The sequence below is a fragment of the Peromyscus californicus genome, unplaced genomic scaffold (assembly GCF_007827085.1).
Source record: "Peromyscus californicus insignis strain IS unplaced genomic scaffold, ASM782708v3 Scaffold_11__1_contigs__length_118956290, whole genome shotgun sequence".
Lineage (NCBI taxonomy): Eukaryota > Metazoa > Chordata > Mammalia > Rodentia > Cricetidae > Peromyscus > Peromyscus californicus.
In genome coordinates, this window is record NW_026294402.1 from 58003971 (window position 1) to 58019826 (window position 15856).

Sequence of the window (15856 nt, forward strand, 5' to 3'; positions counted from 1 at the left end):
TCTTAAATAATGAACACCATGTGGGTGGAATATATGCTACCTATAATGTCACTGGAAATTTTACCCCAGTTCCAGACAGGATTCATCACCGTACCACAGGAAGGAATTAGACATAGAAAATTCACTACTAATTTCTAACATCTAGAGACTGGAACTCATGATCAAAACAGTAACAATCTAAGACTTAAAGAATTCGCATTAGGAAACAGACATACAAGAACTAGAAGTGATGAGCCTCAGTGACTTGGGTGACCATTAGCTAACAGGAAGCACCCTCCAGTAACTTAAGCGACCATTAACTAACAGGCAGCCCCCTCTGGTGACTTGGGCGACTGTTAGCCAATGGGCAGCCCCATGAAATCTCAAGACTTAACCATCCTACATTTCTAAAGTCTGAGTGCAGCAGCTCTGTCCAAAGCAGAGCCCGAGTGGCTGGCTTTGGATCTACAAGATGTGCAATGGGCCTGTTAATCACTCTGTTTTCAGTACCACAAACTATCTAAGAAAGGGGAACAGGGACTAGTTTTCTGGGCCAGGAGATGCCAAGTCATCAAAATCTTAACTTCTGTAAGAGAACTAATCATTAAATGGATGTGCTTGGTCTGGAAACCCCTTCTTCTAGAGGAGAGAGACAGGGAAGGGTACAATTAAGGAGCCACCGAAACCTGACTGGAAGGCCTCGGTTCCTCTCCTTCTTACTTCAGCCAGCATGCACCAAGTATCCCTCAGTCCTGGGACGCTGGACCTGTATGCTAGGGAATACAAAGGAACACAATAGATTCTGCCTGACCTTGGGGAAAAACACTGCCTAGGAGAAAGAAGAAAAGGAGGCATTGCCTAGGGTTCTGGCTCGGCCAATGAATGACTAAACAAAGGGGAGCCCTCTTACTTTCCAGTGGCACAAGGGGTTTATACCATCCGAGCCATCCTGTGACAATCCGAAACAAACTGTGATGCCAGGGAAAACACGGTGAGGCTTGCAGAAAATCATATTGTGATAATATGATATAATAATGTTTTATTAGTGGGATAGAAAATAAAAAATATAACATGCAGCATAGTGAAGATGTCTCCAAGTTAATTGAGTCCAAATATGACTCTGAGATAGTTTTATAGATGTTTTTCAAATTGAGCTCCATGGCCACACAAGGGCAAAAAATGAGAGTATGAACAAAGTTTCCACTGTCAGTACCATCATTACTAGAAGCCACCATGGAAAAGTGCCAGCCACAGGGCTCGGCCTCCTGTGGATCTCTCATTTAAAAGTGCAGCAATCTCTGAAAAGAGAGGTACTATTACCCCACTCTACAAATGGTAACATTGAGGCAGAAGACTATACACAAACTGTCTGATTCACATAGCTAGTTAGCAACAGAGACGGAATTCAAACTCAGAGCCCTCATACTTAACTACAACATATACTGCCTTCTATACCCTCTGCATTTTTTAAGTTCATAGTGAATCAGAAAATAAAACATTCCTTTCCTGTAAAAAAAAAAAATTGTTTTTTGGAGATTTATAGGGCTTTGGGTAAGGGAGTAATGAAAATGCACCCATTTTCTTTTCCCAAACTTTCCCTCTTTCTACACATAGGCTATACTTCAAATCTCAATTTCCTTTATGACTCAAATATAAGAAATACCAACTAAAACCACCTGCTTAGGGGACTACCAAAACTCAAAGAATGGCCTACATAGAATCCACAGTACACCAGTCCAGATGTCTGGAGCCAGCTTTTACACAGTCAAGTGAAGGAAATATCTAGATTGAAATGACCAAAATGTGCCAACTATTAAATAATATACATTGCAGTTACATGAGGTACCAGATCACTTGAAATTTACAACATCCTAACAAGTGAAGTGAAAAGATTGAAATATTAGACTTTTGATGCACACTTATTAGCTTTATTATACTTCCTAAGAAAAAAATTAAATAGACCCATTAGGCAGTTTTGTTACCAATGAGTGGATTTTCCAATATTTTCTTCATCTAGTTTATGTACCATAGCCTCTAATGTAATCACTTTATTTCTAAAAAAAAAAAAAACCCCACAATTCTTATAGTAAACACTATTAAGGTAAACTTGGTGTAAGAGAAACCCAATCACAACACACCAAACAGTGTTCCTTAAAGGCTTCAGTCAACTGAACTCCATTCTTATGCCTAGAGCATTGTTCCGTGGAGAACTGAAAGCCAGGGTCACAAGGACACTGCACACTGCAGCCCAGAAATGAAGGGCAGTCATCAACCACAGTGGCTTTGCGGTCGGGTATCTTCACAGTCCTTCTCCTTAAGAACTAGATATGACCCAACTGCAGTGACACACACCTGTACTCGGGAAGCTGAGACAAGAGGATTGCTTAAACCAAGGACTTCAAGACCAGGCTGGGCAATGTGGCAAGATCCAGTTTCAAAACAAAATATACAAGTAAAAGAATTGCATAGGCAATAGGATACATGGGAGGTTTTTTTTTTTTTAATGAGAAATGTACTAATTAAATAAAGTACTCCATCACCATGACACTGCTGTTCACCTTCCCTAAGCAACTGCTGTCCAAACAGTAACCCTGTGAGACTCACACGAGTGTGGATGATGGCAGCTAGGTGAACCCTTGGGAGAAGCATCAGCATTCCAACAACTAAAAGAACCTGTGACACAGACATTGCGAAATGTTCAAGGGACATTTCAGTCGCAATGAAAGGATTTCTAGCCCAGCTTTATGGCTAAACACAAGTGTAAGGGAGTAAACAAGACTATCCAGTGGGAGAATTCTCCAAGAGAGTGCCGTAGATAGGGGGGACTGGTGGCAGCTTCTGAGTGGGGATGTACTAACGCCACTAAACCACACACTAACAATGCTTACAAAGCAAGGTATGCTGGAGCATGATCTTAATCCTAGTACTCAGAAGGTGGAGGCAAGTGGATCTCTCTGTGAGTTCCAGGCCATCCTAATCTACATAATAAGTTCCAAGCCAGGCAGAGCTACACAGTGAGACCATGTCTGAAGAAAAAAAAATTGCATAAAATAGTTATGATGATGATAAATTTTATATTTCAACATGATTAAAAATGTTTTTAAACAACAGCAGCATAATTTCAGGTTGTAATCTTCCCTTGGGGAAATGGACAAGTTATTTCTACTTTCCTGTACACTCCTCCTTTTTTTTAATTTGTATTACAATTTTACAGATGATTAAAATTTTAACATCCGTATTGGAGGTACAGCTCAGGAGCTCTGGGCCCTGGGTTCAATTCTAGCATCATCGGGGTAGGACTTAATTTCAGACCAACAATTCACATTATTAAACTGTCTGAGGGAAAAATAATCTAGAAGATGAATATACATTCTCTTAGTTTGTTTTTTGTTTTTTAATTTTTTTTGAGACATGGTCACACACTATGGTTTATACTGGCCATCAACTCACCATTAGCCCATGCTGACCTCAAACTCTTAACAATCTTCCTGCCCCAGCAAGCATCCCAAGGACTGTGATTACTAAAGGTTTTTGTTGTTGTTGTTGCTGTTGTTTGGTGGACAGGACCTCACTATGCATCTCTGGCTAGCCCGAAATTCACAGAGATCCACTTGCCTCTGCCTCCTGAGTATTGCAATTGAAGGCACATGATGCCAAGCCTGGCTTAAGTTCTTAAAGAACTATGTTTTGGGAGAAGACTCACATCCTGGCTGTACCTCGGGGGTCAGAAGCCCCAGGAAAGGACTCACATCCTGGCTGTACCTGAGAACTGAAGTCCCAGGAGAGGGCTCACATCCTGGCTGTACCCGAGGACCTGAATCCTGGGTGGATGACTAGATCAGATGACTTGAAGGATCTCTTAACTCCTTGTTCAATTCTATGCCAAGGTGGTATCAACACAAGGACATGCTGGGTTCACGGGGAACCAATCAGAATACAAATTAATTCTTTTATAACCCCAATTATTTTTAATATTACAATATCTATGGTAAAAACAGAAGCACAATGCGGCATGGGGCTGGTGTGTGTGCGAGAAAGCTCTGTTACCCTGAGGGCTTTCTTATGGAGGATGAATTTGTTAATTCCTAGTGGAATATTTTTCATACACCACTGCAGACTATTAAGTGCCACATATTACATTATGTAGTTTAAACTTTGCACTGCCGTGAGAGGGACTTCCCTGTCGAGAAAACTGTTTTTTTTATGCTTAGCATTTTTTAATATGAAAATGAACACTCCTTTAGGGTAAGATCACTACAACTGGAATTTGGGAGAGTCTTCTAACTTAACATATTCATCAATGTGTGCAGAAATGCTCTCGAGGGAACAGGGTGAGGAGAGAGGGAAACACGAGAGGAAGAAGGCTTTTTAATAACAGTGTCAACACAGGGCACAGCAATGGTATTTGTAAGGTTTGGTTTCCACTGGGCATAGCTGTAAACAGGCAAGGGGCCAGCACAAGGTGAGAACAAGTTTCACAAATAATAATAATAAGTAATGGTGTTAAAGAGCAAAGAAAAACATGTGCTAAACTTCAGGCCAGTAAAAAGGCACGCTTGCTAATGGTGGACTAGTAACCACTTACCCCGGAGAGATGCAGACTCAGAAATATTAAAAAGGCAATATAAATGCATTTTCAGGCAATTCCCGAGAAAATAGAAGTTGCCTTGCAGATTCTGGTGTCAAATACGGAAATAAAATCCAAGCAGTGGTGGACACGAGGTACTTGGCTCTCAGCACTTGGCCAAGCAGACAGAAAGTTTACACAGAATGACTACTCACTTGTAGACTGTGCCTCCGCTGCCATGACCAAGGGTGTCTCGATACCGTATGTCTTGTTCATTCATCTCCACAGGAAAGAAAGAAAAACAAAAAGGGTGTCATGCTGCGGATGGAAATGTCAAGGAAAGCAACTCTGGGCCATAAACAACAAGCAGGCTGGGTCATTCCAAGTTCAGCCGCAAGAACGAGAGGATCAATACGACATTTGCTGTCCAATTTATAAAAGACGATACCAAGGGACAAAGTGATGGAAAGTTTAATGACAATTTGTTTGCCTGGGTCATTTCATTAAAGTTTGATAAAAGGTGTCAAAATGGAATGATATAACATAGCTCAGAAGGGTCAGGTCAGAGACACTGACAGGAAAATGGTCTCCAGCATGGCACAGAACTAATGCCAAGTAGAGACACACAGGACCAAAGCCAAGCTTGGTATGACCTCACACACCAACTAGCACTTGTGCACACACGCGCGCACACACACGAACACACACACACACACACACACACACACACACACACACACACACACACAGCCAGTAATTTATGCATGCTGTGTAAATAAACCAGCCCCTGAAAACTCCTTGGGTGACCCTATAATTAACACTAAGCAAACTGAATAACGTTTATCATTTTCCTCAAGTGGAAAGAGGTTTGCTTTGCAAATGGGAAGTTAGTACACAGCAATAGCTGGGTAGAAATCATATTATGCTGACTGGTAAATGCCATATCACACACCAACATCTCAATGTCTACAGAGAACACACAGCATGTGTGTGATATCAACTAATGTCACTCCTATAACTTAATATACAAGACAGCATGCATGTTTTCTAAGGTTCGACAAAACTTACACCAAAAACACCACTCTTGTTTGTAATCATGAATGGAAGGTAAATTATGTTGGCACCCACAAAGTAATGCTTTCAAGTCTTTAAGGGACTCTCTAAATAATCATTTATCAAATGGCTTTAAGGCTAGCCAGACTCCATTTGATATACTCAGTAATTCTTTAGACACTGGTACGGTTGCATAAAAATTAACTGCCAACTTTATTCACAAAGTAGATTTAATAAAGGTATTGTTTTCCATATAGCTAAAGCTTGGGAAAGTAAGCCCTGAAAAAAAAATCAATTTCCAGGGAATTGCACTGCCTTGCATTGGGCAGAAAATGGATGGAGTTCTTAATTCAATATCACTTGGAAAATAATAGTTTGCTTTTGGACCATTATTATAGTAAAGCTTTAAATATTTGCTCTGCTCTGAACTCCCACCTACTGAATAAAGCAGGGCTTCATTTATCAAGGGAAACGGTTTTCTCCTATACATTTCTGTGGCTGAAGCTTCAGAGAGGACTGTGATAATGAAGTGTGTGGGGCAAGCAAAAGCGACAGCCTCCTTGCCAAGCCATTTTGCCAATTCCTAAAAGAGTATCGACAGACTCATGTGTGAGGGTCAATTCAGCACCAGATTTAATTGTTGTACAACCTGATTGATGCAATTTACAATCAGCTAATTGCTATATTTAAGGTCAGTGGGAAAACACTGGCAGACAAGTCAGAAAAATTGCCAACTGCTTCCCCATTCCAGGAAAATTCTGTTCTTCATGACCTTTAAACTACTAATGTAATAAAATGATATTTTACCCTGTAGAAAAGATGTGGCATGAAGGAAAGAAAGCCACATTACTCTGGACTTAAATGACACCTTTTCCAACAGCATTGAGAACAGCAGCCCAGGAAGTGACCTGAGCTGTTAAGCGAGCAGGACTGCTGCCGCTTGCTTCGCTTTGATTGATGAAGGGTTCATAAACAGTGGTGTCTACTGGCAGGTATGAACAGCTACCAAGCCAATTCCCTGAGAGCATTTCTCTAGGTAATCTAAACATGCCTCCAACAACCTAATTTGCACCATTAACTTGCCTAACGAGATACATTCTCACTGTGGCTCGAAGTAAATTTCTAGGAGAGAGAAATGTCACTTAGTCAAGTGCACAAACTCTGAATTGGTGGCACTAAGGTCAAAGGGCAGTTGGGATGTAGCACAGAGAGTCTGGGTTCTGGGAGGGCTAATATTTGTGAGCAAGTCCTTCCCACTGGCAAAGGGCAAGATATGAGTATCTCTGATCATCTACACTCACGATCCCAAGAATACTCCCAAAAGAGGAGTGGCCAGTATTCCCACATGGCAACTTCATCAAGAACGATAGGTTTGCAACATCGGGGGAGGGACTTTGAGCCTCAAGAGGAAGGCTGGTGAGACGTTGAGGGGAAGCAAAGCCTGTTGTTGCATGTGTTCCTGAGTGAGTGCTACAAATTAAGATGAAATTATGGAATCCCCCAGATATTGAGGAAGATTATGCAAGAGCACAAACATAGAAGAGGTTCTGAATTGTAGTTTCTAAAAGCGTACTACTTTAAAAGACTACACCCATAATAAATGATCAAAGAGACTCTGCTGTTTCAAGGAATGGAAGGCCTTTTCCCAGGCAATGAGCCGATAGTATTTTTGTAATATTAAGAAATATCAATAGCCAGAGAGATGGTTCAATGGTCAAGAACACTTGCTGCTCTTGCAGAGGACATGGATTCTGTTCCTAGCACCCACACTGGGAGGTCCACAACCGCTTGTAACTCCAGTTCCAGAAGAATCTGATGCTCTCTTCTAGCCACTGTGGGTACTGCATACAAACGGTGTACATACAGACAAGCAGGCATATACACATATAAACAAATAAATAAAACTGACAAGCAGGGTGGCGTGCTCCTTTAATCCTAGCACTAGTTAGGCATAGGCAAGAGGATCACTGTGAGTTTGAGGCCAGCCTGGTCTACACAGTGAGTTAGAGGCTATCCAGAGCTATACAGTGAGACCCTATCTCAATAAATAAATAATTTAATAATATGAACATATCTCTATCAGATTCCTTTTCTGTTTGCTTATGAGTTTTCTATGTCTTTATAGCATATGAATATTTCTCATGTTTTTTTTTGTTGTTGGTGGTGGGTTTTTTTTGTTTTTTGTTTTTTTTTTCTTCGAGACAGGGTTTCTCTGTGTAGCTTTGGTGCCTGTCCTGGATCTCGCTCTGTAGACCAGGCTGGCCTCGAACTTACAGAGATCCACCTGGCTCTGCCTCCTGAGTGCTGGGATTAAAGGCGTGTACCACTACCATCTGGCTATTTCTCATGTTTTTAAAAGTATGGGCTCCATTTGCTTCTTTTATGAGACAGGGTCTTGAACTCCTACAGTCAAGTAATTTTTTTTCCTGGTCTCAGTCTCCTGAGTTTGGGACTACAGGTACATGGCTTGTATCATATCATATCATATCACATCATATCATATCATATCATATCATATCATATCATATCATATTATATCATATCATCTTGCAAAAACAAAAGCTTATTAAAGCAGAGCTCATGAACTGAATTTCAAAAATATTGAGGATTTCACATGATATAAAACTATAAAAAACAGCTAATAGCATTTTTGCCATTTATAATTAGATAAGCACATTAAATCAGCCTTTCAAAATGAAGCATAGGAATCATGTTTACTAAGAAATGGAGGTGGAATTTATAAACCTATGGAGCAATTCATGTGACTACTATAGTGAGGACATACAAACAACAGTTTTATAGCATGTTAAGGCCATTTAACCTAATTCATGAGGTTATATAACTTGTTGGTAAGTACACCAGTTCAGCACTACCCACCAACAATCTGTCTTGGGTGCAGGATGGGGGAACACTCCTTTCCAATGGTCAATGTGCACAGACAGGCAGTCACTGACCAAAAGGCTCTCAGAGGTTAAAAGCAATTTTCAAAATAAATAAATTTCATTTATTTCTAAGAAAATAAATTTAAAAAGCCAAACACTTAGCTCATGTGCTATGGAGGTGGCTGGGTTGGTAAATGCTTGTTATGGAAGCATGTGGACTTGAGTTCATATCCTCAACACCACATAAAAATGGGGCACGGACGCATACACCTGCAGCCCCAGAGCCAGGAGAGGCAGGAGGATCTTCAGAGTTTGTTAGCCAGCAAGCTAACCAAAATCATGAGCTCTAAGTTCAGTGAAAGACCCAGTCTCAAAAAATAAAGTGGGCAGCAATAGAGGAGGACACTTAAGGTCAATCTCTGACCTCCATGTGTGCACATACTGGCGTGTACATACATGCATGAGCTACTATTACTACACACCACCAACCACCACACCCCACAGAGCTTTCCAAGCTATAAAGATGTGAGACTGTTTTTTAACTTAATAAAGATGCCAGTGTTGCATTATAGTTGATTTTCCTTGTTTTAACTTTAAAAAGCAAATAAGAAGCAAAACAACAGAAATGAGGGAAGAGGAAGGAAAAGCTGCAGGAGTTACATATCCACAAACAAGAAAGCAAATGACTGGCAGTACCTCTGTTCTGTTCACAGAGAAGAGGGGCCAAGGGAGCAGTGGAGACAGCAGCCACCACTGAGGGCAGGCTATGTGTGGGCAGGAAGAGGGGCTCTGCAGTTCTGATTCACACTCGGCCTCATTTCTGCCTCAGTGTTCACGAGGGAGCTAAGGTCCCACCATTTAGAACTGGAGAGTTTCACATGCTGGTGCTGACTGAGTTTTAAGGTAGTTTTTACAGCTGTGGAAGCAACAGAAGTGTGGCAGGAAAGGAGCTGGCTGTAGTGTGACTTCTCAGAGGGTTAACCTGGACTTACAAAGACAGGAAATATAGCCAATCTCGCTGCAAAATCAAAAAACAAAAGGAAGAGACCACTTTAGAGACACAGAGGTAAATGTCACAGGTCCATGGAGTGACTACTATTTTTTTTTTTTTTTAAATCCTTTGAATTGACCCTCTGGGCTCTTTCCAGTCATTTTCAAACTCAGGGCCAACATTAGACAGACAAAGCCAGGCTGGACCTCCAGTCGGGGAAAGCACACTCCAAAAATCCCACGGCAAGTCTGATTCACAGCTCTCAATAAAAGAGGCCCCAAACATCTTTTGATTTACTAACTGAGCTGGAAACTGGAATCCCCCACCACAGAGTGGTAACGGGGAAAAAAAAACAGCTCCATTCTAGAGACTAAAGGTAAATTTGCAAAATGGGCCTTGATTTAACATATTAATGAAATTAATGGGGACAATGAAACAGAATTCAATTATGGATTAGCAAAGACTATGTTCTTTGTTTATTGTCTGACTGTGTTAAAAAGAATAAGTATATCGTTTATAAATCATTAAAATAAAAATGCTCAATTAATCCTATTTTATACGTAAGGCCTGACAGAACCAAGTCCGAGCATAAGACCTTTGCTTCACAAATCGAAGCAATAATGGTTTCAGAAGGCGTCACACTCTATGAGCAGACAATTGGGGAGATTTAGTAAATCCCACTTTATAGAGCAGAGACTAATCGGAAAACACAAGCCAGTCAAATGTTTCTTATGAACTGTTGACACTCTATCAATGCTGAATCAATTGGTGGCATTTACTCTGAGTGACAGAAAAGAAATAAATATTTATATCACATAACCTATATCAATGAACCCAGGCAGAAAGCTATTTCTAACCTGTCAATATTTGATTATCTTGAAGAATCATGTCCCTTTCTGTTAATGATTAATATGAATTCCTTATGAAATCTAAGTGGAGGCTAGTGGAAAGGCAAATCATTATTAATGCTTGAGAGCTTAAACCACTAAAATAAAACTACACTCAAGTGTTCAAGTATCGTTAAATGTGACTTACATCTTCCATATCCAATGGTGTCAGCGTTCAGCCCTGCGATTTACAGACGCCCACACCATCTGCATTACTTCACCACAACGCAATCTCACCCTCAGTCAGTTACTCCCCGGCACCCACAGAGGAATTAGTACAAGTAGGTGTTTTGAAAGGAGGAGAAGCACTCTCGCCTCTCATTATTTATTTATTTATGTTTGAGCAAAAGTAAGCATAAGATAAGCTGATCTTTAAAAATAAAAAGAAAGAAACTGCCACACTGTTTACTGTGGGGCTAGCATATTCCCAAGAGAAAGCAATAAACAATATTTAAGTGTCAAAACCATTGCAAGCCAATCTCCCACTGCGGAGACCCTCATAACTGACCCTACTATGATATTTGTGGGGCTGTGTTTTTTGTCAAAACATTAGGGGCATTTGAGAATGCTGGTGTGTGTGTGTGTGTGTGTGTGTGTGTGTGTGTGTGTGTGTGTGTGTGTGTGCACGCACTCACTGTGAAAAGAAAGTGGTTTTCATTTTGGAAAGAAGACTGTATGACAGGCTATTTTCCATTGCCTAGGTTGAACAAATGTAGTTAAAACTTCTTAATTTATGTCTATTTTGAAATATATTTTCCAGCTGAAGAACACGAGTGACTTGTACATAAATTACAATTAGTAATGAAAATGCAAGCATGCCGAAGATATATAAACAGCCTGGGCGCAGCACTCTGGTTTTTGTTCATGCTGGATCTGCACACATACCAGGCACACGTAGCAGGTTCAGACCTTGCCCTAAACTAAATCCAAGGCAAAAGTAGTAAGTAAATGCAATCTAACATTTGGAGGCTGAGGGTGTGACTCTGGTGTAGAATGTGCATAGTCTATCTCAGAATTTGAGACTACTAGGATTAGACAGACACACAAACTCCACCAAGCCAGATTCTCTCCCACTGTATGTGAAGGATTTAATGACTAGAGTTTAAGCACACTGGCTGAGAGGCTGTGAGAACCAGATCAACTCAATTTTTTGTAACTATTCAAAAGACTGTGTGCCAAACTTGCAGAAGTACTTCTGCATGTGACATGCACACGTCACAGGTGGTATGAGGGGACAAGTGTGAGGATCCAGCTTTGTCCTCTCGACATGCTCCACTACAAGTCCTTGATTCACAAAATGGCAACAAGGCTTGGAGAGGTTGGTGTGCGGAGGCACTGAATAAGCATCGGAGATAATTAAGATCTCAGCCTTCGAAACACGGGCGGAAGTGAAGAGCAGTTAGGAAAATCAATAAGAGTCTTTTATTTGCAGTGACACAGATGTCTCGGTCAATAGAGCCTAATAGGCAGGCTTGATCGCAATGGACAGGCGCTGCCTGCAAGGCTATCAAAGGGTCTGCGCAGTAACACACATTAAAACGCATTTATGTTGCTGCTGAGGAATTGCAGCCCCTGTAGGTTGCTTCATTTACCAGTGAATGTTTAAAAGCACTATACTTTTTCAGAAGTGTCCATTTACTTGAATCAAAATTAGTGAAAAATAAGTGGCCTGCAGGCCTGTTTGTCCTTCCTGGCCGGGGTAGGTCATTCAGTTTCAGATGGCCCTTCGACAAGGCAAACCAAGGTTCCCTGAAGCCCAGGGACTCGTGTGCCACAGTCTGCCCAGCCTGGCTTCAGTCCCCACAAAAGCCAGTGCTGGTCTCTGGACAAAAGAGGAGCTAAGGCTGGAAAGTAACAGTCTTCCCCTTTTGTCCCCAAAGACAATGAAAGAAACAGTCACTTCAGAACACAGGGCCCTGTCAACAACCTGCGGGTTGATGACTTGTTCAGAACTGATTAACTTTTTTAAACTGAGGTGGCAGTGGGGTGTGTGCACAGTGCCTCAATCTGCTGGGAGTGAAACCCATTAGCTCAAGTTGAAAACCATGCTGCAGATTGTTCTGCCAATCAAATTAGTCTGTGGCATTCATTTATGACAAGAAGAAATGTGCACTCTTCACCACTTAATACTTACTACGGCTACACTCTGGACAGTAACAGAGTACTATTCTGATGTTTAGTCTGCAACAGTACTTACCTGGCCATTGGCCAGTATCTTTTTCAGTTCAGCCGAGGACTTCTTCAAGCTGCAAAGAAAAGATACTGTCAGCGGCAAGGTCACCAACTCTCAACACCACTGCAAATTCTAGACTGGGGCTGAGGATGCGGCTCAGGCGGCAGACTACTCGCCTGCATGCACCAGGCCCTGCACTGATCCTCAAAAAGAGGTAACAGAGTGAGCTGGCACACACCTATAATCCCAAGAAGCAAGCGGAGCAGCAGTTCAAGATCATCCTCAGCTACATAAGGAATGTGAGGCCAGCCTAGGCTGTATGAGAACTTGTCTAATAATTAATAATAATAATAATGATGATGATGATGATGATGATAAAAATCTTGACTAAAATATGCCTTTGTTTGAGGCATAGACCATGCTCCCTTTCCCTGTATATGGTTTTTGCTGTTGTTTTTAAGAATGCCAAAAGAATCAAGGAGGACTGAAGCCCCATGAGTCTAGGAAGCAGACTATGTAGCGGGCCAGTAGCCCCTCCACATGATTTCTGGGCTTCACACCTGATACACAGAACGCTGAACACGTGCACCCTGGGACTATTCTCCAGCAGCAAAGATTACAGAACTCTAAACTACAGACGGATTACACTCTGGTCTCTTACTACAGATAAGAGTTATTACTCATTCGGCTTCCTGGAAACAGATACACAGTAGCCACTGTCAGCAGCTCTCTTGGAATGTCAATTCCTCTCTCTATAAAATAGGCAGCATATCCGCATTATAGGTAACCAGCCAAATGAAACATTACCAAATTGTACACCACAGGCTGCCTTCTCTTTTCTTTGCTTTCCTAGGAAACGCAGCTTCCATGATTATTTAGTGATTATTAAAATGTCCTCTGAACATATATGGCTATTTGCGACCTAGTAAGACAGAGCGCATCCCACAGGCCCTGACCTCAGTACTTAGAACAGTGGGGCCTGGTGTCATGTTGAAGTTTGTTGGGGGCATGCTCTCCACAGAGATTGTGGGATACCCACCTCCTTCGTTTTGCCTTTCTCTGCTTCCCTCACCAGGAAGTGACCAGTTTCATTCACCACATGGTCCCACTATGGAATGCTGCCCTAGCATCAGGCAGAAATCAGTGGGACCTAACTGTGCACTGAAACTGTCTATACTGTGGACTACAATAAACCTTTCTTCTTTATTAGCTGATTACCTCAGGCATTTTTTCTGTAGCAGAAGATAAAACATCATGTAAACATTTCTGCAGATAAATTTAGTCAAAGTGCTTAAGAAAGAGGGATGGCTGTATGAAGTTCTCAAGGTTTGTAACAGGTTAAACCTCTACACAATCACCCCACTAAGGAACAAGGGGTATAAAATGGCACCTCCCAGGCTGGAAAGAAAGCTCAGTGATTAAGAGCACTGGCTGCTCTTTCAAGGTAACCGGGTTTGGTTCCCAGCACTCACATGGTGGTTCACAACCATCTGAAACTTCAGTTCTGACACCCTCTTCTGGCCTCTGCAGGCACTGCATGAACATGATGCACAGACATCACATACGAGGGCCAAACACTTGCACACAAACAAGTAAATAAATAAATCTTAAAAAACAACCCTACTATTCTCTTTGAAATGTAGAGCTGACCAGCTCTAGCCTCAACTGCCCACACTATCCCTGCCAGATAAACTCCCCCTTCTGGTTTTTACCAGTGTGGATCTTCCTCTACACTCTTGTCTGAGACTGGAAGCTCCCTGAGAACAGAAACCTCAAATTATTCTAGTATGCTCCGCCCCCTCCTTGTCCCTGAACAGCCAGGTGCTAAATGTTCAAGAAATGGAGGTCAGATTACTCTGTGACAGGTGTAGTGGTAACATGGAAAGACATAAAGGTCTAAATATACCAGGAAGCAAACTGGATCAGGACCTAACCTGAACCACATTGGTATTCCACCTGACACTTTTAATACATAAAACTGGAGATGACCTCAGACTTCAAGCTGGGCCTTCAGCTGATAATCATTCTCTCTCACCATTCCTTAAAATTCTTCTGTGGTCCAACAGAGACTACTAGGCCTCAGTTCTTGCTTTTTGCTTGTTTGTTTTTTTTGAGACAGGATCTCTCTGTGTAGTTCTGGTGCCTATCCTGGATCTTGTTCTGTAGACCAGGCTGACCTTGAACTCACAGAGATCCACCTGGCTCTGTCTCCAGAGTGCTAGGATTAAAGGTGTGTGCCACCACCGCCTAGCCAGTTCCTGCTTTTTAAAAACCGTCTAAGATACGCCTTCTTAGGATTCTAGGTTAATAATGTCCTCCAGAGTGCAATCAGCTAAGGAAATAGTCAAGAATTTTGTAGGCTGGAACAAAAGCTACAGTATATACCAAAAAATGAGCAGCTGCCTCAAAATCAGTCCAATTACCAACATAGTCATGGTAGTTCCATTTAGAGTGCTGAGCAATGCCAGGCACTGCCGCAGGGCTACGGCACATTCTCCCAAGTTAGCCCTCAGGAACTTACAGAGATCTTGTCCAAATTCAGATTATCACTTCCACTTACACACACTTGTCTGAGAAATATTTAAATCTCTGGGGTTATTTATTTATTTATTTATTTATTTATTTATTTTTGGTTTTCCGAAACAGGGTTTCTCTATGTAGCTTTGCGCCTTTCCTGGATCTCGCTCTGTAGGCCAGGCTGGCCTCGAACTCACAAAGATCCGCCTGCCTCTGCCTCCCAAGTGCTGGGATTAAAGGCATGCGCCACCACCGCCCAAATCTTGGTATTCCCAAAAATGACTCTCTATTTGGCAATTCTGGTTATTCTAAAGACATAAACAATCAAACAAAGGCTTTCCACTGTGTTCCCTCCACAGACAGTCCATTATGTCATAAACTTAAATAATAGCACATTCATGGCATTTACTAAAGGCCCTTCATCCAAGCAACAAATGTGATTCCTTAACAAAGCTCCATCAATCTTACACTAGCAGTGGATGGACAGAGAGCTTAATCATCCTAATTTTACAGAAGGAGAAGGCCATGCTGTTTAGAAAGGCCTTGGCAGAGGGACTTGAATTCAGTAACTATGACCAAGGAAGACCATGTGGGTTGACAAGCTTAGTCTAACAAATGATCATTCACCTATGCCAAAAGACAACTTATTCTTTAAAAGTAACAGAGGGAACACTGATTCCATATTCATGCTTGTATCTATATGTGTTAATCTAGTTTTAAAAAGGGTAGGGGGAGTAGTACTTAGGGGTAGATATATGTTTAGCATGTGCAAGGTCTTAGGTTCAAGTTTTAGCATGAAAAAACAAA

General features: G+C 41.5%; 1 protein-coding gene across 3 annotated transcripts in view; it reads right to left on the minus strand.

Moving 5' to 3' along the window:
• Positions 1 to 15856, minus strand: part of Map2k5 (mitogen-activated protein kinase kinase 5) — a 256460-nt gene that overhangs the window by 176585 nt on the left and 64019 nt on the right. For all 3 annotated transcript variants that reach the window (XM_052763441.1, XM_052763433.1, XM_052763451.1), the window contains 2 exons: positions 12557 to 12605; positions 4762 to 4826 (listed from right to left, as the gene is read on the minus strand). In XM_052763441.1, coding sequence (XP_052619401.1) covers positions 4762 to 4826; positions 12557 to 12605 — 114 coding nt within the window. The remainder of the gene's footprint in view (positions 1 to 4761; positions 4827 to 12556; positions 12606 to 15856) is intronic.